General features: G+C 46.1%; 1 protein-coding gene and 1 long non-coding RNA gene across 9 annotated transcripts; one reads left to right on the top strand and one right to left on the bottom strand.

Annotated features, from left to right (window-relative positions):
- Positions 1 to 564: 564 nt before the first annotated feature.
- LOC127925242 (ORC ubiquitin ligase 1-like) lies at positions 565 to 15535 on the bottom strand. The gene is made up of 6 exons (XM_052510123.1): positions 15360 to 15535; positions 14747 to 14882; positions 13849 to 13940; positions 10066 to 10287; positions 9506 to 9594; positions 565 to 2988 (listed from the first exon to the last, which is right to left on the bottom strand). The coding sequence occupies exons 1-6, from the start codon at positions 15429 to 15431 to the stop codon at positions 1323 to 1325; spliced, it is 2277 nt and encodes a 758-aa protein (XP_052366083.1). The 5' UTR covers positions 15432 to 15535; the 3' UTR covers positions 565 to 1322.
- A 366-nt stretch (positions 15536 to 15901) lies between these two features.
- On the top strand, positions 15902 to 17072 carry LOC127925243 (uncharacterized). 8 transcript variants are annotated; one of them, XR_008120181.1, is made up of 4 exons: positions 15902 to 16024; positions 16076 to 16124; positions 16322 to 16517; positions 16568 to 16682. It is a non-coding gene; the product is annotated as an uncharacterized LOC127925243 (long non-coding RNA). The 8 variants fall into 8 exon arrangements; XR_008120183.1 differs by lacking the exon at positions 16076 to 16124 and having other exon boundaries at positions 15902 to 15975; positions 16568 to 16678; XR_008120177.1 differs by lacking the exon at positions 16076 to 16124 and having other exon boundaries at positions 15908 to 16024; positions 16568 to 16677.
- Positions 17073 to 26980: the final 9908 nt, after the last annotated feature.

The raw sequence follows: 26980 nt of genomic DNA, 5'->3' as shown, positions 1-26980 counted from the left end.
GCCATTTCTCACATGGAATAGCCTTAATTTCTCAGAACAAGAATAGATTGACGAGTTTCAGAAGAAAGGTCTTTGTTTCTGGCCATTTTGAGCCTGTAATCGAACCCACAAATGCTGATGCTCCAGATACTCAACTAGTCTAAAGAAGGCCAGTTTTATTGCTTCTTTAAATCAAAACAACCGTTTTCAGCTGTGCTAACATAATTGCACAAGGGTTTTTGTAATGATCAATTAGCCTTTTAAAATTATAAACTTAGATTAGCTAACACAACGTGCCGTTGGATCACAGGAGTGATGGTTGCTGATAATGGGCCTCTGTTCGCCTATGTAGATATTCCATTTAAAAAAATCAGCCGTTTCAGGCTACAATAGTCATTTACAACATTTTTTATTTTACCGTAATTTCCGGACTATAAGCCGCTACTTTATTCCCACACTTTGAACCTCGCGGTTTATACAATGACGCGGCTAATTTATGGATTTTTCCCGCTTTCACAAGATTCATGCCGCCAAAAAACTGAGCACCGTCACCGTTGCAATAATTTGTCTACAAATTCCACAAAATTGACTGAAAATAACAGTTTTATTTTCAGGAATAATTTGATGCTTGATACACACATACACATAAGCAACAGATTGAATGAAGCAGTTAGCATTAGCAACAGTTTGAAAGAAGCAGTTAGCATTAGCAACAGTTTGAAAGAAGCAGTTAACATTAGCAACAGTTTGAAAGAAGCAGTTAGCATTAGCAACAGTTTGAAAGAAGCAGTTAGCATTAGCAACAGTTTGAAAGAAGCAGTTAGCATTAGCAACAGTTTGAAAGAAGCAGTTAACATTAGCAACAGATTGAAAGAAGCCGTTAGCATTAGCAACAGTTTGAAAGATTACGTTAGCATTAGCAACAGTTTGAAAGAAAGATTGAAAGAAGCAGATAGCATTAGCAACAGTTTGAAAGAAGCCGTTAGCATTAGCAACAGATTGAAAGAAGCAGTTAGCATTAGCAACAGATTGAAAGAAGCAGTCAGCATTAGCAACAGTTTGAAAGAAGCAGTCTTGTGTTGCTAATGCTGTGCCAAATGGTACCCTATTCCTCACATAATGAACTACTGTAGACCAGGGCCCATGTTGGACTCCTGTCTAAAGTAGTGCACTATATAGGGAATAACATGACACTTGGGACTAAGACACCGTAAAGAAGGGAGCCTGGTCGCAGATTCTGCCAGGGCATCGCATCCCACAGTTCCATAAAGAGCTGTCTAGAGATCAGAAACAGACTGCCGCCCGGGCTAGTCTACAGTGACTTGGGCGCCATGGTAACTCCATCACATAAACTTAGAATGTTTGGAGGGACTGCCGACATTAAAAGGACTGTGAGACTTCCGTTTGGTGGCCTGACTAGGAGTCACCGCGCTCTTCTCTCTCAAAGCGTCTCCACCAGGTCTATGTGCCGAGCAGCAGTCAGACGAGATGTCGTGGTGGTGGTTGGCTGAGGCCTGCCAGGCCGACGGTCCTCCTGGTCCTGTCCGGGTCTCTGTTAAGGGGTCAAACAGCAGGTCGAAGGACAGTTCATCGGTCTGAGACGGGTCAGAGAGGTCTCTCTGTTCTCTAGCAGGCCCCGTACAGTCTAGAAGACTGTGGTCCCCGCTGCCAGCGTCTCTCCCAGAGGAGGATCCAGACCCGGTTCCCGTCGTCGTCGTAGATGTGGGCGCTAGAGAAGCTGCCCGAGTCTCTGACACTGTGACCGGAGAGGAAGAGGTTCCCTTTATCCGACACGCCAAGTCGAAACCCTCCGCCTCGGTCTGTCCACCTCGGTCCTGCTCAGAGTCAGGATCCAGGAAGAGTTCAGAGCAGCCCTCCACCTCAGGTACCAGGGTCACATCCAGTCTGAGGTCAAGGGTCAAGTCCGGTGTGTCGGCAGAAGTCAGGGAGGAAGCCAGGGACAGGTGCGACCCTGCCGAGCCGCAGCTCTCTGGCCCCTCCAGCATCATAGAGTCCAGCTCAGAGATCTTATCCAGATAGGCTACGTCCATGAAGGCTTCGTCCATGAAGGCTTCGTCCTCTGTCAGATCGCGGGACGTGGTGACTCCCGCGGTTTGGTTTCTCTCGCCGTGCCCCGACCCCGAAGACGTGTTGAGCTGCCTCCTCTCCTCCTCCTCTCCGTTGTGATTGGGTGACGTCACAGAGGTCACGGAGGTTATATCAGAAGCCTTGCGGCTCTGCCAGGCTGCAGCCCAGAACAACGGCTCGGTGGCGGTGGAGAGTCCCGGCTCGGCTGCGTTGCAGGAAGACACACCGTTGGACAACTGAGCAGTGTGATTGGACTGTTTAGTTGCTACGGTGGAGACGCTGCTGCTACTGCTGGGTGTTACACTGTCCTCAAAATGGAGTCTCCGCAGATGGGTCACAGCCTTATAACCTAGCTTCTTGTCTTCACCAACACTGGGACTCTTCAGACTGAGAGAGCGGAAGGCAGAGGAGGGAGTGGAGAGCAGGAAGAGGTCAGAGGGAACGATGGCGTCAATCCTATCGGTATCTATAGAGTCTTTGTGTCCGAGGAGGGTCACGCCGAAACCTCTCCGGTGGTCCCGGAACGTGTCGGAGCCGACGGCGTCGAGCTGCACGGCGTTAGAGGTCGTCAGGAGGTAGTTGTGGTGGGCGGACAACGTCTTGGATTCTCCCTCCAGACCGGTGCAGACGGAGGCCTTCTCCATGTCACTCAGACTCCTCGTCGTGGCACTGATCCTCTGATAGTGGACCCTGGTCTCGGCTTCACCTTCCCCAGAGGAGGTGCTCTCTGGACGGGCATCGGTGTGGCCCTGGGGCGCCTCTCTCGGGTTTCTCGGGAGCCTCTCCGCGACCCCTCCACCCCGAGCCTCCAGTTCTTCTATGTACTGGTCGCTACGTTCCAGAGCTTTCTTCAGGTGGTCCAAATCTCTTTCGTACTGATGGATCTTAGCTTCCAACGCTGCTACCGTGTACCGGCCAAACCTGAGGGGTGGATCAGAGCAGAAAGATGAAAGATGAGAGTAAGAATTGAATTTGAGAGCATATAAATGATATTTTAGGGTTAAAAAGAATACATATATATCAAACTATACAGTGATATATATATATATATATATATATATATATATATAGATAGATATATATATAGTGGGGCAAAAAATAATTTAGTCAGCCACCAATTGTGCAAGTTCTCCCACTTAAAAAGATGAGAGAGGCCTGTAATACTTATTTTCCACCATCATTTGCTAATAAATTCATTAAAAATCCTACAATGTGATTTTCTGAATTCCCCCCCCCCCTAATTTTGTCTGTCATAGTTGAAGTGTACCGATGATGAAAATTACAGGCCTCTCTCATCTTTTTAAGTGGGAGAACTTGCACAATTGGTGGCTGACTACTGTTTTGCCCCACTCTGTGTGCATTTGACCCCAGATGCTGATGCTGGAAAGTATCTATTTAAAACACTTATTCTATAAAGAGGTCCTGAGCTACAGAATGTTACCATGAAGAACACCAAAGGGGGGAACATTGCATTGAGGCAACAGGGAGCGCAAATAGTTGGACCATATCAATGTGATTCCAGATGGATATTTAGTACATCTCACCACTGATAAACAGTCAGAAATATGTAGAACCTGAATCCTTGGACAGATAACATACCAAATGGATTCCAGGTAAAATATATTAACTCTGGACCAAAACCAATTTATTTTGAGAACCTGAACCCATAGATTAGTCATCGTTTTTACCAAGAACATTCCACCACCATCCCAGTTGAAACCACTCCAGAACATTCCACCACCATCCCAGTTGAAACCACTCCAGAACCTTCCACCACCATCCCAGTTGAAACCATTCCAGAACATTCCACTACCATCCCAGCTGAAACCACTCCAGAACATTCCACCACCATCCCAGTTGAAACCACTCCAGAACCTTCCACCACCATCCCAGTTGAAACCATTCCAGAACATTCCACCACCATCCCAGTTGAAACCACTCCAGAACATTCCACCACCATCCCAGTTGAAACCACTCCAGAACATTCCACCACCATCCCAGTTGAAACCACTCCAGAACATTCCACCACCATCCCAGCTGAAACCACTCCAGAACATTCCACCACCATACCAGCTGAAACCACTCCAGAACATTCCACCACCATCCCAGCTGAAACCACTCCAGAACATTCCACTACCATCCCAGCTGAAACCACTCCAGAACATTCCACCCAGCTGAAACCACTCCAGAACATTCCACCACCATCCCAGCTGAAACCACTCCAGAACATTCCACCACCATCCCAGTTGAAACCACTCCAGAACATTCCACTACCATCCCAGCTGAAACCACTCCAGAACCTTCCACCACCATCCCAGCTGAAACCACTCCAGAACATTCCACTACCATCCCAGCTGAAACCACTCCAGAACATTCCACCACCATCCCAGTTGAACTGAAACCACTCCAGAACATTCCACTACCATCCCAGTTGAACTGAAACCACTCCAGAACATTCCACTACCATCCCAGTTGAACTGAAACCACTCCAGAACATTCCACTACCATCCCAGTTGAACTGAAATCCCTCCAGAACATTCCACCACCATCCCAGTTGAACTGAAACCACTCCAGAACATTCCACTACCATCCCAGCTGGAACCACTCCAGAACATTCCACCCAGCTGAAACCACTCCAGAACATCCCAGCTGAAACCACTCCAGAACATTCCACCCAGCTGAAACCACTCCAGAACATTCCACCACCATCCCAGTTGAAACCACTCCAGAACATTCCACCACCATCCCAGTTGAAACCACTCCAGAACATTCCACCCAGCTGAAACCACTCCAGAACATTCCACCACCATCCCAGCTGAAACCACTCCAGAACATTCCACCACCATCCCAGCTGAAACCACTCCAGAACATTCCACCACCACCCCAGTTGAAACCACTCCAGAACATTCCACCACCACCCCAGTTGAAACCACTCCAGAACCTTCCACCACCATCCCAGCTGAAACCACTCCAGAACATTCCACCCAGCTGAAACCACTCCAGAACATCCCAGCTGAAACCACTCCAGAACATCCCAGCTGAAACCACTCCAGAACATCCCAGTTGAAACCACTCCAGAACATTCCACCACCATCCCAGCTGAATCCACTCCAGAACATTCCACCACCATCCCAGCTGAAACCACTCCAGAACATTCCACCCAGCTGAAACCACTCCAGAACATCCCAGCTGAAACCACTCCAGAACATTCCACCCAGCTGAAACCACTCCAGAACATTCCACCACCATCCCAGCTGAAACCACTCCAGAACATTCCACCCAGCTGAAACCACTCCAGAACATTCCACCACCATCCCAGCTGAATCCACTCCAGAACATTCCACCACCATCCCAGCTGAAACCACTCCAGAACATTCCACCCAGCTGAAACCACTCCAGAACATTCCACCACCATCCCAGCTGAAACCACTCCAGAACATTCCACCCAGCTGAAACCACTCCAGAACATTCCACCACCATCCCAGCTGAAACCACTCCAGAACATTCCACCCAGTTGAATCCACTCCAGAACATTCCACCACCATCCCAGTTGAAACCACTCCAGAACATTCCACCACCATCCCAGTTGAAACCACTCCAGAACATTCCACCACCACCCCAGTTGAAACCACTCCAGAACATTCCACCACCATCCCAGTTGAAACCACTCCAGAACATTCCACCACCATCCCAGCTGAAACCACTCCAGAACATTCCACCACCATCCCAGCTGAAACCACTCCAGAACATTCCACTACCATCCCAGTTGAAACCACTCCAGAACATTCCACTACCATCCCAGTTGAAACCACTCCAGAACATTCCACTACCATCCCAGTTGAAACCACTCCAGAACATTCCACCACCATCCCAGCTGAAACCACTCCAGAACATTCCACTACCATCCCAGCTGAAACCACTCCAGAACATTCCACTACCATCCCAGTTGAAACCACTCCAGAACCTTCCACCACCATCCCAGTTGAAACCACTCCAGAACATTCCACTACCATCCCAGTTGAAACCACTCCAGAACATTCCACTACCATCCCAGCTGAAACCACTCCAGAACATTCCACTACCATCCCAGCTGAAACCACTCCAGAACATCCCAGCTGAAACCACTCCAGAACATTCCACTACCATCCCAGTTGAAACCACTCCAGAACATTCCACCACCATCCCAGCTGAAACCACTCCAGAACATTCCACCACCATCCCAGCTGAAACCACTCCAGAACATTCCACCACCATCCCAGCTGAAACCACTCCAGAACATTCCACCACCATCCCAGCTGAAACCACTCCAGAACATTCCAGCTGAAACCACTCCAGAACATTCCACTACCATCCCAGTTGAAACCACTCCAGAACATCCCAGCTGAAACCACTCCAGAACATTCCACTACCATCCCAGTTGAAACCACTCCAGAACATCCCAGCTGAAACCACTCCAGAACATTCCACTACCATCCCAGCTGAAACCACTCCAGAACATTCCACCCAGCTGAAACCACTCCAGAACATTCCACCACCATCCCAGTTGAAACCACTCCAGAACATTCCACCACCATCCCAGTTGAAACCACTCCAGAACATTCCACCACCATCCCAGCTGAAACCACTCCAGAACATTCCACCACCATACCAGCTGAAACCACTCCAGAACATTCCACCACCATCCCAGCTGAAACCACTCCAGAACATTCCACTACCATCCCAGCTGAAACCACTCCAGAACATTCCACCCAGCTGAAACCACTCCAGAACATTCCACCACCATCCCAGCTGAAACCACTCCAGAACATTCCACCACCATCCCAGCTGAAACCACTCCAGAACATTCCACTACCATCCCAGCTGAAACCACTCCAGAACATTCCACCCAGCTGAAACCACTCCAGAACATTCCACCACCATCCCAGCTGAAACCACTCCAGAACATTCCACCACCATCCCAGTTGAACTGAAACCACTCCAGAACATTCCACTACCATCCCAGTTGAACTGAAACCACTCCAGAACATTCCACTACCATCCCAGTTGAACTGAAACCACTCCAGAACATTCCACTACCATCCCAGTTGAACTGAAATCCCTCCAGAACATTCCACCACCATCCCAGTTGAACTGAAACCACTCCAGAACATTCCACTACCATCCCAGCTGGAACCACTCCAGAACATTCCACCCAGCTGAAACCACTCCAGAACATCCCAGCTGAAACCACTCCAGAACATTCCACCCAGCTGAAACCACTCCAGAACATTCCACCACCATCCCAGTTGAAACCACTCCAGAACATTCCACCACCATCCCAGTTGAAACCACTCCAGAACATTCCACCCAGCTGAAACCACTCCAGAACATTCCACCACCATCCCAGCTGAAACCACTCCAGAACATTCCACCACCATCCCAGCTGAAACCACTCCAGAACATTCCACCACCACCCCAGTTGAAACCACTCCAGAACATTCCACCACCACCCCAGTTGAAACCACTCCAGAACCTTCCACCACCATCCCAGCTGAAACCACTCCAGAACATTCCACCCAGCTGAAACCACTCCAGAACATCCCAGCTGAAACCACTCCAGAACATCCCAGTTGAAACCACTCCAGAACATTCCACCACCATCCCAGCTGAATCCACTCCAGAACATTCCACCACCATCCCAGCTGAAACCACTCCAGAACATTCCACCCAGCTGAAACCACTCCAGAACATCCCAGCTGAAACCACTCCAGAACATTCCACCCAGCTGAAACCACTCCAGAACATTCCACCACCATCCCAGCTGAAACCACTCCAGAACATTCCACCCAGCTGAAACCACTCCAGAACATTCCACCACCATCCCAGCTGAATCCACTCCAGAACATTCCACCACCATCCCAGCTGAAACCACTCCAGAACATTCCACCCAGCTGAAACCACTCCAGAACATTCCACCACCATCCCAGCTGAAACCACTCCAGAACATTCCACCCAGCTGAAACCACTCCAGAACATTCCACCACCATCCCAGCTGAAACCACTCCAGAACATTCCACCCAGTTGAATCCACTCCAGAACATTCCACCACCATCCCAGTTGAAACCACTCCAGAACATTCCACCACCATCCCAGTTGAAACCACTCCAGAACATTCCACCACCACCCCAGTTGAAACCACTCCAGAACATTCCACCACCATCCCAGTTGAAACCATTCCAGAACATTCCACCACCATCCCAGCTGAAACCACTCCAGAACATTCCACCACCATCCCAGCTGAAACCACTCCAGAACATTCCACCCAGTTGAATCCACTCCAGAACATTCCACCACCATCCCAGTTGAAACCACTCCAGAACATTCCACCACCATCCCAGTTGAAACCACTCCAGAACATTCCACCACCACCCCAGTTGAAACCACTCCAGAACATTCCACCACCATCCCAGTTGATACCACTCCAGAACATTCCACCACCATCCCAGCTGAAACCACTCCAGAACCTTCCACCACCATCCCAGCTGAAACCACTCCAGAACATTCCACTACCATCCCAGTTGAAACCACTCCAGAACATTCCACTACCATCCCAGTTGAAACCACTCCAGAACATTCCACTACCATCCCAGTTGAAACCACTCCAGAACATTCCACCACCATCCCAGCTGAAACCACTCCAGAACATTCCACTACCATCCCAGCTGAAACCACTCCAGAACATTCCACTACCATCCCAGTTGAAACCACTCCAGAACCTTCCACCACCATCCCAGTTGAAACCACTCCAGAACATTCCACTACCATCCCAGTTGAAACCACTCCAGAACATTCCACTACCATCCCAGCTGAAACCACTCCAGAACATTCCACCACCATCCCAGCTGAAACCACTCCAGAACATCCCAGTTGAAACCACTCCAGAACATTCCACTACCATCCCAGTTGAAACCACTCCAGAACATTCCACCACCATCCCAGCTGAAACCACTCCAGAACATTCCAGCTGAAACCACTCCAGAACATTCCACCACCATCCCAGCTGAAACCACTCCAGAACATTCCACCACCATCCCAGCTGAAACCACTCCAGAACATCCCAGCTGAAACCACTCCAGAACATTCCACTACCATCCCAGTTGAAACCACTCCAGAACATCCCAGCTGAAACCACCATCCCAGCTGAAACCACTCCAGAACATTCCAGCTGAAACCACTCCAGAACATTCCACTACCATCCCAGTTGAAACCACTCCAGAACATCCCAGCTGAAACCACTCCAGAACATCCCAGCTGAAACCACTCCAGAACATTCCACTACCATCCCAGTTGAAACCACTCCAGAACATCCCAGCTGAAACCACTCCAGAACATCCCAGCTGAAACCACTCCAGAACATTCCATAAAACACACAACAGTAAAACACAGGACTTGTACGTACTTCTGAGGAGATCTACTGGCAACCTCCGCTTTCAACCTCACGTTCTCCTGGACCAGGTCAATAGTCTGACGACGCAACATCTTGTTAGCCTTGAGCAGAGGAACACAACTTTTTTAGTTCATATATATATATATATATATTCTATTACATTCTGGACTGCACGAATTTCAGACATCGTTTGTCAGTTACAGTGTGTATTGTCATCTTTGTATGTGTGTGACATTGATCTGATGATAATAATAATAATAATATATGCCATTTAGCAGACGCTTTTATCCAAAGCGACTTACAGTCATGTGTGCATACATTCTACGTATGGGTGGTCCCGGGAATCAAACCCACTACCCTGGCGTTACAAGCGCCATGCTCTACCAACTGAGCTACAGAAGGACCACTGATGATACCACAGTGACAAAACTTTTTTTTACTTTCGTGTCAAATTGACAGTTGACGACCCCAAAAATACAGGATTAATTTACACAAAGAACCGTTCCAACGATTGTTCCCATGTTTTGAGCAGTGAGCTCCACGTACAAGGAACATAAACGACTATAAAATACCTCTTTTAGTTTCTCCACATCCAGTTTGATCCGCCTGTAGCCATCTGTAGCCGCTCTCAGCTTGTTGCTCCACTCTTCCACAACACCGGGGTCTAGACCCCGGTCTTCTCTCCGGCTGGCTGTTACAGTACAGGGATCTAGTACCGTCTTCAGCTGGGACTCCAGGACCTGGTTCTTGTTCCTCAGCTCTTCATTCTCTTTGAGGAGACCTTCCACTTCATCCTGAATGATAAAAGACAAGATGTCCCACCATTGAATTACATATACAAGTCACATAGTTATTCAGAGGATCTCTGTGATGTAATAAGAGGATCTCTGATGTAATAAGAGGATCTCTCTGATGTAATAAGAGGATCTCTGATGTAATAAGAGGATCTCTCTGATGTAATAAGAGGATCTCTGTGATGTAATAAGAGGATCTCTCTGATGTAATAAGAGGATCTCTGTGATGTAATAAGAGGATCTCTGTGATGTAATAAGAGGATCTCTCTGATGTAATAAGAGGATCTCTCTGATGTAATAAGAGGATCTCTCTGATGTAATAAGAGGATCTCTGTGATGTAATGAGAGGATCTCTCTGATGTAATAAGAGAATATCTCTGATGTAATAAGAGAATATCTCTGATGTAATGAGAGGATCTCTCTGATGTAATGAGAGGATCTCTCTGATGTAATGAGAGGATCTCTCTGATGTAATGAGAGGATCTCTCTGATGTCATGAGAGGATCTCTCTGATGTAATGAGAGGATCTCTCTGATGTAATGAGAGGATCTCTGTGATGTAATAAGAGGATCTCTGATGTAATGAGAGGATCGCTCTGATCTCTGATGTAATGAGAGGATCTCTGATGTAATGAGAGGATCTCTGATGTAATGAGAGGATCTCTGATGTAATGAGAGGATCGCTCTGATGTAATGAGAGGATCTCTGATGTAATGAGAGAATCTCTCTGATGTAATGAGAGGATCTCTGTGATGTAATAAGAGGATCTCTCTGATGTAATGAGAGGATCTCTGATGTAATGAGAGGATCTCTCTGATGTAATAAGAGAATATCTCTGATGTAATAAGAGAATATCTCTGATGTAATAAGAGAATATCTCTGATGTAATGAGAGGATCTCTCTGATGTAATGAGAGGATCTCTGATGTAATGAGAGGATCTCTCTGATGTAATGAGAGGATCTCTCTGATGTAATGAGAGGATCTCTGATGTAATGAGAGGATCTCTCTGATGTAATGAGAGGATCTCTCTGATGTAATGAGAGGATCTCTGTGATGTAATAAGAGGATCTCTGATGTAATGAGAGGATCGCTCTGATCTCTGATGTAATGAGAGGATCTCTGATGTAATGAGAGGATCTCTGATGTAATGAGAGGATCGCTCTGATGTAATGAGAGAATCTCTCTGATGTAATGAGAGGATCTCTCTGATGTAATGAGAGGATCTCTCTGATGTAATGAGAGGATCTCTCTGATGTAATGAGAGGATCTCTCTGATGTAATGAGAGGATCGCTCTGATGTAATGAGAGGATCTCTCTGATGTAATGAGAGGATCTCTCTGATGTAATGAGAGGATCTCTGTGATGTAATGAGAGGATCTCTGTGATGTAATGAGAGGATCTCTGATGTAATGAGAGGATCTCTCTGATGTAATGAGAGGATCTCTCTGATGTAATGAGAGGATCTCTCTGATGTAATGAGAGGATCTCTCTGATGTAATGAGAGGATCTCTCTGATGTAGGCTCGGGGTTCTCAAACTGGGGGCCACTGAATTATTCAGAATTTGTTTAAAAAAAAGTTATATACATATTTAAATACATTTTGTCCAATGGAATAAGTGTAATGGCAAAATGTCTAGAATTGCAGGATATTAGCATTAAAGCTACAACAACTAAAACTCTCTGCCCCATGATGAAGTGTTGAATTGCAGGAAATTAGCTAGAAAAATCTCTCTCCAATGCCAAGACGCGGGCCTTTAAAATGTTTTAACGTACGAATCAGGGCTCGAGCCTTGGTTTGTCCGGTCATGCACAGCCAAAGTCATAGTAAAACTCCTTGTATGCTAGTTTTTTTTTATCTCACTCGAGTTTAAAAAGGGGGCCCCAGATGAAAAGGGGCCCCAGATGAAATGAAAAGGGGGCCCCAGATGAAATGAAAAGGGGGCCCCAGATGAAAAGGGGGCCCCAAAAAGGGGGCCCCGGATGAAACCCTGATGCTGAAAAGGGGGCCCCAGATGAAAAGGGGGCCCAGATGAAAAGGGGGCCCAGATGAAAAGGGGGCCCCAGATGAAAAGGGGGCCCCAGATGAAAAGGGGGCCCCAGCCCCAAAAAGAGAATCCCTGATGCTACAAGGTGCTTTCAGAAAGTATTCGGGCCCCTTGACTTTCTCCACATTTTGTTATGTTACAGCATTATTCTGAAATGGATTAAATAGTTATTTTCCCTCATCAATCTACACACAATACCCCATAATGACATCACAATATCCCATAATGACATCACAATATCCCATAATGACATCACAATATCCCACAATGACATCACAATATCCCATAATGACATCACAATTTCCCATAAGGACAAACTATAAACAGGTTTTTAGAAATGTTTGCAAATGTATTAAACATAAAAATCACATTTACATAAGTATTCAGACCCTTTACTTAGCACCTTTGGCAAGGATTACAGCCTGGAGTCTTCTTGGGTATGATGCTACAAGCTTGGAGTTTCTCCTATTCTTCTCTGCAGATCCTCTCAAGCTCTGTCAGGTTGGATGGGGAGCTTCGCTGCACAGCTATTGTCAGGTCTCTAGTTCAAGTCCGGGCTCTGGCTGGGCCACCCAAGGACATTCAGAGACTTGTCCTGAAGCCACTCCTGCGTTGTCTTGGCTGCGTGCTTAGGATCGTTGTCCTGTATTAGAAGGTGAACCTCCGCCCCAGTCTGAGGTCGTGAGCAGGTTTTCATCAAGGATCTCTCTGTACTTTGTCCCGTTCATCTTTCCCTCGATCCTGACTAGTCTCCCAGTTGCTGAAAAATATCCCCACAGCATGATGCTGCCACCACCATGCTTCACTGTAGGGATGGTATTGGCCAGGTGATGAGTGGTGCCTGGTTTCCTCCAGACGTGATGCTGCCACCACCATGCTTCACTGTAGAGATGGTATTGGCCAGGTGATGAGTGGTGCCTGGTTTCCTCCAGACGTGATGCTGCCACCACCATGCTTCACCGTAGGGATGGTATTGGCCAAGTATTGAGCAGCGCTTGGTACCCTTCCCCAGATGTGTGCCTGGACACAATCCTGTCTCAGAGCTCTATGGACAATTCCTTCAACCTCATGGCTTGGTTTTTGCTCTGACATCCTGTCAACTGTGGGACCTTATATAGACAGGTGCGTGCTTTTCCAAATCATGTCCAATCAATTGAATATACCACAGGTGGACTCCAATCAAGTTGTAGAAACATCTCAAGGATGATCAATGGAAACAGGACGCACCTGAGCTCAATTTTGAGTCTCATAGCAAAGGGTCTGAATACTTATGTCAATATGTTTATTTTTATAAATTCGCAAACATTTCTAAAAACCTGTTTTCGCATTGCATTATGGGGTATTATATGTAGATTGATGAGGGGGGGGGGTGAATTTAAACCATTTCAGAATAAGGCTGTAATGTAACAAAATGTGGAAAAAGTGAAGGGGTCTGAATACTTTTCTGAATGCTCTGCCAGCGGGGGAAAGGAGACACTCAGACTAACAGTAGAAACATGCAGCATATGTCGCTTACTTCATATTCCCTCAACAAAAGCTCTCCCCTGGTCTTTCGGAGGTGTTTCTTCACAGAATAGCTCTCGTTGGACTCGCTCTCATTTGTCCCCCCTAAAAAAAAAAATTAAAAAGAAAAAACAGGAACCACAGTAGGGAGTCAGTTCACGAACACAGTAACTCTGCCACCTTGAGCTACCGTCACATCAACAGGTGCCACAAAGTGCTTTATAGGTATCCAGCCTCGTCTAGACCGCAAACAGTGAGTACTACAGCAACAGGGAAAAACCTCCCTAGAAGGAAGAAACCAGACTCTGGGGTGGGGGGGCTTTATCTTCTAATTTATACTATGCAGAGATAATCTGGTTGACATTATGCAGAGATAATCTGGTTGACATATTATGCAGAGATAATCTGGTTGACATATTATGCAGAGACAATCTGGTTGACATATTATGCAGAGATAATCTGGTTGACATATTATGCAGAGATAATCTGGTTGACATATTATGCAGAGATAATCTGGTTGACATATTATGCAGAGATAATCTGGTTGACATATTATGCAGAGATAATCTGGTTGACATATTATGCAGAGATAATCTGGTTGACATATTATGCAGAGATAATCTGGTTGACATATTATGCAGAGATAATCTGGTTGACATATTATGCAGAGATAATCTGGTTGACATAATATGCAGAGATAATCTGGTTGACATATTATGCAGAGATAATCTGGTTGACATATTATGCAGAGATAATCTGGTTGACATATTATGCAGAGATAATCTGGTTGACATATTATGCAGAGATAATCTGGTTGACATAATATGCAGAGATAACCAGGTCGTCATTGACATAATATGCAGAGATAACCAGCTCGTCATATTATGTGGCTGTTAGGCCATTACTCGTACCTATAATTTCTCTGCACGGGTTCTCTGAGGTGATGGGAACTCGGCATGAAGGACATTGACTAGCCTTCTTCAACCAAATGTCCATGCAGCCAGAACAGAACACGTGGTTATTGGCACAGATAACGGGGTGGCGGACCTACAAATAGCAATGTTAAAAAGAAAACATGAGTTATTTTAATGATCGATTGCAATACAACTATCCGCGCATTGTAGGCACTGAGCTATTGTGAGATGAATCAATGAATAGTTCAACTATAGTTAATATTTGGCATTGCAAAGCCTTCCTACTAAAATTGCACCAAGATGCTAGCTTAGCTAAGCTAACAACACATGATCTGCAGCCGCAAACAATAATTTGGTCGATGTAATTAGTCAACAAATGTGTAACTAACTAGCCACCCACAGACAAATATGAGTAGCTAATCGATAGAAGGTTCAAAATGTACATCACTTGCGAAATGAATATTTACTAGGCAAGGAAGCTAACGTTAGCTACGTTGGCTAATCAACAGCTAACTAGCATAGCTAGCATTTCTGTCAACGTAAATAGTTGCATTGGCTAAAACACGCTGTTCCAAAACGGGAAAGCACAACAAAATATAAACTGAATTACCTTTCCAAGGCAGATCTGGCATGATATGGGTAAAGTTAGAGAAAGAGTTACGTTTTGAAAGTTGTTAGCCATTGTTTTTTTTTTTTTTTTTGCTGAAGAGTTTCGACGAGAAACGACAACAACAAAAAGCCCCGCCTTCAAAGCCACGTGACTACGGAAAGCCAAACGGGAGAAAATGTACCGCTGCTCTGGTTTTGCGTTTCAAAGACAGACAAACGACCTCACAGTTCAGGACCATAGACAGCACCTGACAGAAAACCTGTGCCTTTCAACCTCAGGCAGGACAGACATGGGGATATTGGTTTTTTAAATTAACATTATAGTATTTTTTAAACAAAATAACAGAATTATTAAAAATAAAAATAAAATATATTTCCACTCTACAGTAAAAAAAAAAATCTGGTAAAACTGATCTCAAATCCAACTCCCCAGAAATTGCAGTCTATACCCCTCAAACTTAACTCTCGACCTTGATGCCAGTTCTACTGTGTTTTTTTTTTACATTGTTCCCCTCAGGTGGGTGATTCCCCTCTCTAATTAGGGCCTGATTTAGACCTGGGACACCAGGTGGGTGATTCCCCTCTAATCAGGGCCTGATTTAGACCTGGGACACCAGGTGGGTGATTCCCCTCTAATCAGGGCCTGATTTAGACCTGGGACACCAGGTGGGTGATTCCCCTCTCTAATCAGGGCCTGATTTAGACCTGGGACACCAGGTGGGTGATTCCCCTCTAATCAGGGCCTGATTTAGACCTGGGACACCAGGTGGGTGATTCCCCTCTAATCAGGGCCTGGTTTAGACCTGGGACACCAGGTGGGTGATTCCCCTCTAATCAGGGACTGATTTAGACCTGGGACACCAGGTGGGTGATTCCCCTCTAATCAGGGACTGATTTAGACCTGGGACACCAGGTGGGTGATTCCCCCTCTAATCAGGGACTGATTTAGACCTGGGACACCAGGTGGGTGATTCCCCTCTAATCAGGGACTGATTTAGACCTGGGACACCAGGTGGGTGATTCCCCTCTAATCAGGGACTGATTTAGACCTGGGACACCAGGTGGGTGATTCCCCTCTAATCAGGGCCTGATTTAGACCTGGGACACCAGGTGGGTGATTCCCCTCTAATCAGGGACTGATTTAGACCTGGGACACCAGGTGGGTGATTTCCCCTCTAATCAGGGACTGATTTAGACCTGGGACACCAGGTGGGTGATTCCCCTCTAATCAGGGCCTGATTTAGACCTGGGACACCAGGTGGGTGATTCCCCTCTAATCAGGGACTGGTTTAGACCTGGGACACCAGGTGGGTGATTCCCCTCTAATCAGGGCCTGGTTTAGACCTGGGACACCAGGTGGGTGATTCCCCTCTCTAATCAGGGCCTGATTTAGACCTGGGACACCAGGTGGGTGATTCCCCTCTCTAATCAGGGACTGATTTAGACCTGGGACACCAGGTGGGTGATTCCTCTCTAATCAGGGCCTGATTTAGACCTGGGACACCAGGTGGGTGATTCCCCTCTAATCAGGGCCTGATTTAGACCTAGGACACCAGGTGGGTGATTCCCCTCTAATCAGGGCCTGATTTAGACCTGGGACAGCAGGTGGGTGATTCCCCTCTCTAATCAGGGACTGATTTAGACCTGGGACACCAGGTGGGTGATTCCCCTCTAATCAGGGCCTGATTTAGACCTGGGACACCAGGTGGGTGATTCCCCTCTTTAATCAGGGCCTGATTTAGACCTGGGACACCAGGTGGGTGATTCCCCTCTCTAATCAGGGCCTGATTTAGACCTGGGACACCAGGTGGGTGATTCCCCTCTCTAATCAGGGCCTGATTTAGACCTGGGACACCAGGTGGGTGATTCCCCTCTCTAATCAGGGCCTGATTTAGACCTGGGACACCAGGTGGGTGATTCCCCTCTCTAATCAGGGCCTGATTTAGACCTGGGACACCAGATGGGTGATTCCCCTCTCTAATCAGGGCCTGATTTAGACCTGGGACACCAGGTGGGTGATTCCCCTCTCTAATCAGGGCCTGATTTAGACCTGGGACACCAGGTGGGTGATTCTCCTCTAATCAGGGCCTGATTTAGACCTGGGACACCAGGTGGGTGATTCCCCTCTCTAATCAGGGCCTGATTTAGACCTGGGACACCAGGTGGGTGATTCCTCTCTAATCAGGGCCTGATTTAGACCTGGGACACCAGATGGGTCATATTAACGATCAACTAGAAGAGAAGAGAAGCAGGCTCTGGACCTCGTAGGGTCAGAGTTCAAAACCCCATGGTCTGTACAGTATGCCAATTGCAACAACATATCCGTCATGTTTTCAGATTGCAGAACACCAGACAGTGTTAACCTTTTAGTACATGAACAGAACTGAAGGATCCGTTTCAGATCAGATGTTCAGACAATGGACCCCCATAGACACGAGAGGAAGAACCTCTGATCAAATCAAATCAACAATACAATGGACCCCATAGACATAAGAGGAAGAACCTCTGATCAAATCAAATCAACAATATAATGGACCCCCATAGACACTAGAGGAAGAACCTCTGATCAAATCAAATCAACAATACAATGGACCCCCATAGACATTAGAGGAAGAACCTCTGATCAAATCAAATCAACAATATAATGGACCCCATAGACATTAGAGGAAGAACCTCTGATCAAATCAAATCAACAATACAATGGACCCCCATAGACATTAGAGGAAGAACCTCTGATCAAATCAAATCAACAATACAATGGACCCCCATAGACATTAGAGGAAGAACCTCTGATCAAATCAAATCAACAATATAATGGACCCCCATAGACATAGAGGAAGAACCTCTGATCAAATCAAATCAACAATATAATGGACCCCCATAGACATTAGAGGGAGAACCTCTGATCAAATCAAATCAACAATACAATGGACCCCCATAGACATTAGAGGAAGAACCTCTGATCAAATCAAATCAACAATACAATGGACCCCCATAGACATAAGAGGAAGAACCTCTGATCAAATCAAATCAACAATATAATGGACCCCCATAGACATTAGAGGAAGAACCTCTGATCAAATCAAATCAACAATACAATGGACCCCCATAGACATTAGAGGAAGAACCTCTGATCAAATCAAATCAACAATACAATGGACCCCCATAGACATTAGAGGAAGAACCTCTGATCAAATCAAATCAACAATACAATGGACCCCCATAGACATTAGAGGAAGAACCTCTGATCAAATCAAATCAACAATATAATGGACCCCCATAGACATTAGAGGGAGAACCTCTGATCAAATCAAATCAACAATATAATGGACCCCCATAGACATTAGAGGAAGAACCTCTGATCAAATCAAATCAACAATACAATGGACCCCCATAGACATTAGAGGAAACAGAACCTCTGATCAAATCAAATCAACAATACAATGGACCCCCATAGACATTAGAGGGAGAACCTCTGATCAAATCAAATCAACAATACAATGGACCCCCATAGACACGAGAGGAAGAACCTCTGATCAAATCAAATCAACAATACAATGGACCCCATAGACACTAGAGGAAGAACCTCTGATCAAATCAAATCAACAATACAATGGACCCCCATAGACACGAGAACTCTGTCAAATCAAATCAACAATATAATGGACCCTTCACTCAGAGGAAGAACCATTACAAATCAAATCAACAATACAATGGACCCCATAGACATTAGAGGAAGAACCTCTGATCAAATCAAATCAACAATATAATGGACCTCCATAGACATCTGTCTCTGATCTCAAATCAACAAGTCCTTCTCTCAATGGTCCTTCTGTGGCTCAGTATCTAGAACTCTGTCTCTGTCTCCAGGGTAGTGGGTTCTTCAATGCCAACCATATCTAGAATGTATGTCTCCATGACTGTAAGTCCTTAAAAGCTCAGCTAAATGCATATATTTTATTTTTTTTTTTTTTTTTTTTTTTTTTAACAATATAATGGACCTCCATAGACATAAGAGGAAGAACCTCTCTCAAATCAAATCAACAATATAATGGACCCCTGTAGACACTCCAGGAAGAACCTCTGATCAAATCAAATCAACAATACAATGGACTCCATAGACACTAGAGGAAGAACCTCTGTGTCAAATCAACAATATAATGGACCCCCATAGACATAAGAGGAAGAACCTTGACTCAAATCAAATCAACAATACAATGGACTCCATAGACATTAGAGGAAGAACCTCTGATCAAATCAAATCAACAATACAATGGACCCCCATAGACATTAGAGGAAGAACCTCTGATCAAATCAAATCAACAATACAATGGACCCCATAGACATTAGAGGGAGAACCTCTGATCAAATCAAATCAACAATACAATGGTTAGTCTAGAAAATCTCTATGCAGTGTCTGTGTCTCCATAGTTGTCCCCTCTCAATGCCATTACTCATATCTAGACCTGTGTGTCTCCATCGTTGTCCCCTCTCAATGCCATTACTCATATCTAGACCTGTGTGTCTCCATTGTTGTCCTTCTCTCAATGCCATTACTCATATCTAGACCTCTGTGTCTCCATTGAATAGGGTTCTATAGGGCCCTGGTCTAAAGTAGTGTACTATATAGGGAATAGGGTTCCATAGGGCTCTGGTCTAAAGTAGTGCACTATATAGGGAATAGGGTTCCATAGGGCTCTGGTCTAAAGTTTGCCTTATAAATAGGGTTCATAGGGCTCTGGTCTAAAGTAGTGCACAATATAGGGAATAGGGTTCCATAGGGCTCTGGTCTAAAGTAGTGCACAATATAGGGAATAGGGTTCCATAGGGCTCTGGTCTAAAGTAGTGCACTATATATAGGGAATAGGGTTCTATAGGGCTCTGGTCTAAAGTAGTGCACAATATAGGGAATAGGGTTCCATAGGGCTCTGGTCTAAAGTAGTGCACTATATATAGGGAATAGGGTTCTATAGGGCTCTGGTCTAAAGTAGTGCACAATATAGGGAATAGGGTTCCATAGGGCTCTGGTCTAAAGTAGTAAAATAGCACCAAGCCCCCCTCCTCACCCACGGTACATCAAATCAAATCAAATCAAATGTATTTATATAGCCCTTCTCACATCAGCTGATATCTCAAAGTGCTGTACAGAAACCCAGCCTAAAACCCCAAACAGCAAGCAATGCAGGTGTACATAGATCCAAGCCCCCCTCCTCACCAGTGGTACATAGAACCCCCCTCCTCACCAGTGGTGCCACACCCCCTACAAAGTTCCCCAGACGGTTCACCAGCCCCCAATATACACCTACCCCAGTAGCCCAGTTCTGGAGTCCCTACTCCCCACCCCCGCTTCTCATGTTTCCTGGTCTTCCAAACTGTCAGAGAGAGAGAGAGAGAGAGAGAGAGAGAGAGAGAGAGAGAGAGACAGAGACAGAGAGACACAGAGAGAGAGAGAGAGAGAGAGAGAGAGAGAGAGAGAGAGAGAGAGAGAGAGAGAGAGAGAGAGAGAGAGAGAGACAGAGAGAGAGAGACAGAGAGACAGAGAGAGAGAGAGAGACAGAGAGAGAGAGAGAGACAGAGAGAGAGAGAGAGAGACAGAGAGAGAGAGAGACAGAGAGAGAGAGAGAGAGAGAGAGAGAGACAGAGAGACAGAGAGAGAGACAGAGACAGAGAGACAGAGAGAGACAGAGACAGAGAGAGAGAGAGACAGAGAGAGAGAGAGAGACAGAGACAGAAGAGAGAGACAGAAAGAGAAAGAGAGAGAGAGAGAAAAAGAGACAGAGAGACAGAAAGAGACAGAGACAGAGCAAATGTTAGAGAGAGAGCTGACAGAGCAAGACAGAGAGAGAGACAGAGAGAGTTAGAGAGACAGAGACAGAGAGCGACAGAGAGACAGAGAGAGGCAGAGAATGTATGACCATATTAGAGACACCATATTTCACTCAGATTACACAGACCCACAAAGAATTTGAAAACAAATCAAATTTGGATAAACTCCCATGTCTACTGGGTGAAATACCACAGTGTGACATCACAGCAGCAAGATTTGTGACCTGTTGCCACGAGAAAAGGGCAACCAGTGAAGAACAAACACAATTGTAAATACAACCCATATTTATGATTATTTATTTCCCTTTTGTACTTTAACTATTTGCACGTTGTTACAACAGGGTAAATAGACATAATATGACATTTTAAATGTCTTTATTCTTTTATAACTGTTTTATAGTTTTTTTCACTTTTGTTTATTATCTATTTGACTTTCTTTGGCAATGTAAACATATGTTTCCATGGTCTGGGAGTCTTTAGGCTTTTTGGCTTCATGTGCCTTTTACTGAGGAGTGGCTTCCGTCTGGCCACTCTACCATAAAGACCTGATTGTTGCTGCAGAGATAGTTGTCTTTCTGGAAGGTTCTCCCATCTCCACAGAGGACCTCTGGAGCTCTGACAGAGTGACCATCGCGTTCTTGGTCGCCTCCCTGACCAAGGCCCTTCTCCCCGATTGCTCAGTTTGGCCGGACGGCCAGCTCTAGGAAGAGTCTAGGTGGTTCCAAACTTCTTCCACTTAAGAATGATGGAGGCCACTGTGTTCTTGGGGACTTTTAATTCTGCATAGATGTTTTGGTACCCTTCCCCAGATGTGTGCCTCGACACAATCCTGTCTCGAAGCTCTACGGACAATTCCTTCAACCTCATGGCTTGGTTTTTGCTCTGACATCCTGTCAACCTTATATAGACAGGTGTGTGCCTTTCCAAATCATGTCCAATCATTAGAATTTACCACAGGTGGACTCCAATCAAGTTGTTGAAACATCTCAAGGATGATCAATGGAAACAGGATGCACCTGTTCTCAGTTTCGAGTCTCATAGCAACGGGTCTGAATACTTATGTCAATAAGATATTTCAGTTTTTTATTTTTAATACATTTGCAACATTTTCTAAAATGGGGTATTGTGATGTCATTATGGGGTATTGTGATGTCATTATGGGGTGTTGTGGTATTGTGATGTCATTATGGGGTATTGTGATGTCATTATGGGGTGTCATGCTGACATTATGGGGTATTGTGATGTCATTATGGGGTATTGTGATGTCATTATGGGGTATTGTGATGTCATTATGGGGTATTGTGATGTCATTATGGGGTGTCGTGATGACATTATGGGGTGTCATTGTGTATGACAGTATGGGGTATTGTGATGTCATTATGGGGTATTTTGATGTCATTATGGGGTATTGTGATGTCATTATGTGGTATTGTGATGTCATTATGGGGTATTGTGATGTCATTATGGGGTGTCGTGATGACATTATGGGGTGTCGTGATGACAGTATGGGGTATTGTGATGTCATTATGGGGTATTTTGATGTCATTATGGGGTATGGTGATGTCATTATGGGGTATTGTGATGTCATTATGGGGTGTCGTGATGACAGTATGGGGTATTGTGATGTCATTATGGGGTATTGTGATGTCATTATGGGGTATTGTGTGTAGATTGATGAGAGGGAAATAAAAAAATGTATCCATTTTAGAATAAGGATGTAATACATTAGAATGAGGTGAGACTTGATTGTTTATTTATTATTGATTTGTTTATTTTCATGTGCTGATGCTCATCTTAATTAAACACCCCTAGAGATGATGTCCACGCGGAAATATAATCACATTTTTAATCTACAGATATATATATACATATATATTGTTTTTTAATGGACTGCATCTCAAACCACCACATCTGCCTTCCCCATCTGAGGTGAAAGGTGACAGAACTAGAGAGGTGTTTGTCAGACCATGAGACAGCCCATCTGAGGTGAAAGGTGACAGAACTAGAGAGGTGTTTGTCAGACCATGAGACAGCCCATCTGAGGTGAAAGGTGACAGAACTAGAGAGGTGTTTGTCAGACCAGGAGACAGCCCATCTGAGGTGAAAGGTGACAGAACTAGAGAGGTGTTTGTCAGACCAGGAGACAGCACATCTGAGGTGAAAGGTGACAGAACTAGAGAGGTGTTTCAGACCATGAGACAGCACATCTGAGATGAAAGGTGACAGAACTAGAGAGGTGTTTGTCAGACCAGGAGACAGCCCATCTGAGGTGAAAGGTGACAGAACCAGAGAGGTGTTTGTCAGACCAGGAGACAGCCCATCTGAGGTGAAAGGTGACAGAACTAGAGAGGTGTTTGTCAGACCAGGAGACAGCCCATCTGAGGTGAAAGGTGACAGAACTAGAGAGGTGTTTGTCAGACCAGGAGACAGCCCATCTGAGGTGAAAGGTGACAGAACTAGAGAGGTGTTTGTCAGACCAGGAGACAGCCCATCTGAGGTGAAAGGTGACAGAACTAGAGAGGTGTTTGTCAGACCAGGAGACAGCTCATCTGAGGTGAAAGGTGACAGAACTAGAGAGGTGTTTGTCAGACCAGGAGACAGCCCATCTGAGGTGAAAGGTGACAGAACTAGAGAGGTGTTTGTCAGCCCAGGAGACAGCACATCTGAGGTGCAAGGTGACCGCACTAGAGAGGTGTTTCAGACCAGGAGACAGCCCATCTGAGGTGAAAGGTGACAGAACTAGAGAGGTGTTTGTCAGACCAGGAGACAGCCCATCTGAGGTGAAAGGTGAAAGAACTAGAGAGGTGTTTCAGACCAGGAGACAGCCCATCTGAGGTGAAAGGTGACAGAACTAGAGAGGTGTTTGTCAGACCAGGAGACAGCCCATCTGAGGTGAAAGGTGAAAGAACTAGAGAGGTGTTTCAGACCAGGAGACAGCCCATCTGAGGTGAAAGGTGACAGAACTAGAGAGGTGTTTGTCAGACCAGGAGACAGCCCATCTGAGGTGAAAGGTGACAGAGAGGTGTTTGTCAGACCAGGAGACAGCCCATCTGAGGTGAAAGGTGACAGAACTAGAGAGGTGTTTGTCAGACCAGGAGACAGCCCATCTGAGGTGAAAGGTGACAGAACTAGAGAGGTGTTTGTCAGACCAGGAGACAGCCCATCTGAGGTGAAAGGTGACAGAGAGGTGTTTGTCAGACCATGAGACAGCCCATCTGAGGTGAAAGGTGACAGAGAGGTGTTTGTCAGACCAGGAGACAGCCCATCTGAGGTGAAAGGTGACAGAGTGGTGTTTGTCAGACCATGAGACAGCCCATCTACATTTACATTTTACATTTAAGTCATTTAGCAGACGCTCTTATCCAGAGCGACTTACAAATTGGTGCATACACCTTATGACATCCAGTGGAACAGCCACTTGCATCTAAATCTATTTTGGGGGGAGAGGTGAGAAGGATTACTTACCCTTACTTACCCTATCCTAGGTATTCCTTGAAGAGGTGGGGTTTCAGGTGTCTCCGGAAGGTGGTGATTGACTCCGCTGTCCTGGCGTCGTGAGGGAGTTTGTTCCACCATTGGGGGGCCAGAGCAGCGAACAGTTTTGATTGGGCTGAGCGGGAACTGTACTTCCTCAGTGGTAGGGAGGCGAGCAGGCCAGAGGTGGATGAACGCAGTGCCCTTGTTTGGGTGTAGGGCCTGATCAGAGCCTGGAGGTACTGAGGTGCCGTTCCCCTCACAGCTCCGTAGGCAAGCACCATGGTCTTGTAGCGGATGCGAGCTTCAACTGGAAGCCAGTGGAGAGAGCGGAGGAGCGGGGTGACGTGAGAGAACTTGGGAAGGTTGAACACCAGACGGGCTGCGGCGTTCTGGATGAGTTGTAGGGATTTAATGGCACAGGCAGGGAGCCCAGCCAACAGCGAGTTGCAGTAATCAAGACGGGAGATGACAAGTGCCTGGATTAGGACCTGCGCCGCTTCCTGTGTGAGGCAGGGTCGTACTCTGCGGATGTTGTAGAGCATGAACCTACAGGAACGGGACACCGCCTTGATGTTAGTTGAGAACGTCAGGGTGTTGTCCAGGATCACGCCAAGGTTCTTAGCGCTCTGGGAGGAGGACACAATGGAGTTGTCAACCGTGATGGCGAGATCATGGAACGGGCAGTCCTTCCCCCGGGAGGAAGAGGAGCTCCGTCTTGCTGAGGTTCAGCTTGAGGTGGTGATCCGTCATCCACACTGATATGTCTGCCAGACATGCAGAGATGCGATTCGCCACCTGGTCATCAGAGGGGGAAAGGAGAAGATTAATTGTGTGTCGTCTGCATAGCAATGATAGGAGAGACCATGTGAGGTTATGACAGAGCCAAGTGACTTGGTGTATAGCGAGAATAAGAGAGGGCCTAGAACAGAGCCCTGGGGGACACCAGTGGTGAGAGCGCGTGGTGAGGAGACAGATTCTCGCCACGCCACCTGGTAGGAGCGACCTGTCAGGTAGGACGCAATCCAAGCGTGGGCCGCGCCGGAGATGCCCAACTCGGAGAGGGTGGAGAGGAGGATCTGATGGTTCACAGTATCGAAGGCAGCCGATAGGTCTAGAAGGATGAGAGCAGAGGAGAGAGAGTTAGCTTTAGCAGTGCGGAGCGCCTCCGTGATGCAGAGAAGAGCAGTCTCAGTTGAATGACTAGTCTTGAAACCTGACTGATTTGGATCAAGAAGGTCATTCTGAGAGAGATAGCGGTAGAGCTGGCCAAGGACGGCACGCTCAAGAGTTTTGGAGAGAAAAGAGAGAAGGGATACTGGTCTGTAGTTGTTGACATCGGAGGGATCGAGTGTAGGTTTTTTCAGAAGGGGTGCAACTCTCGCTCTCTTGAAGACGGGAGGGACGTAGCCAGCGGTCAGGGATGAGTTGATGAGCGAGGTGAGGTAAGGGAGAAGGTCTCCGGAAATGGTCTGGAGAAGAGAGGAGGGGATAGGGTCAAGCGGGCAGGTTGTTGGGCGGCCGGCCGTCACAAGACGCGAGATTTCATCTGGAGAGAGAGGGGAGAAAGAGGTCAGAGCATAGGGTAGGGCAGTGTGAGCAGAACCAGCGGTGTCGTTTGACTTAGCAAACGAGGATCGGATGAGGTGAAAGGTGACAGAGAAGTGAAGTGAAAGGTGACAGAGAGGTGTTTGTCAGACCAGGAGACAGCCCATCTGAGGTGAAAGGTGACAGAGTGGTGTTTGTCAGACCATGAGACAGCCCATCTGAGGTGAAAGTTGACAGAGTGGTGTTTGTCAGACCAGGAGACATCCCATCTGAGGTGAAAGGTGACAGAGAGGTGTTTGTCAGACCAGGAGCCATCCCCGAACATCAGTCCTCTCATGACAAAACGCTGTAGTGTCTGAACAGTTCGTCCTAGAAACTAGTATGACCCGTCTGTGGAAAGATGAGACTCTCATGAACATGAAAATTTCGCCCAAATGAAGGTAGCCCGGTACAAGTTTACAAAATGAATGGAAGTATATCTGGAAGTACTTTACTGCCAAATTAAAGGGTTTAAATATGTTTACATTTTTTTGTTTAAAATAAATTCCTGATCTTTATTATACCTCTCAGATACAGGACTGACACTTCAAAACAAACTTGTTGTTTTATTTTGACTAACAGTTTTGCCATTTCTGAATCTGTTATTCATCAACTAGGTTAATGATCCATGACCTTCTTAAGACAATTCCATGTGTTCACTTAGAAGACCCTCCCCCCTATGGGTTTATTAATATTATAAATATATTTTTTATTTATTTAACACTTATTTTGGTT

The sequence above is a fragment of the Oncorhynchus keta genome, unplaced genomic scaffold (assembly GCF_023373465.1).
Source record: "Oncorhynchus keta strain PuntledgeMale-10-30-2019 unplaced genomic scaffold, Oket_V2 Un_contig_5363_pilon_pilon, whole genome shotgun sequence".
In the NCBI taxonomy this organism is placed as follows: Eukaryota; Metazoa; Chordata; class Actinopteri; order Salmoniformes; family Salmonidae; genus Oncorhynchus; species Oncorhynchus keta.
The sequence above is the reverse complement of the archived record's forward strand: the minus strand, read 5'-3'. Positions and strand labels throughout refer to the sequence as shown.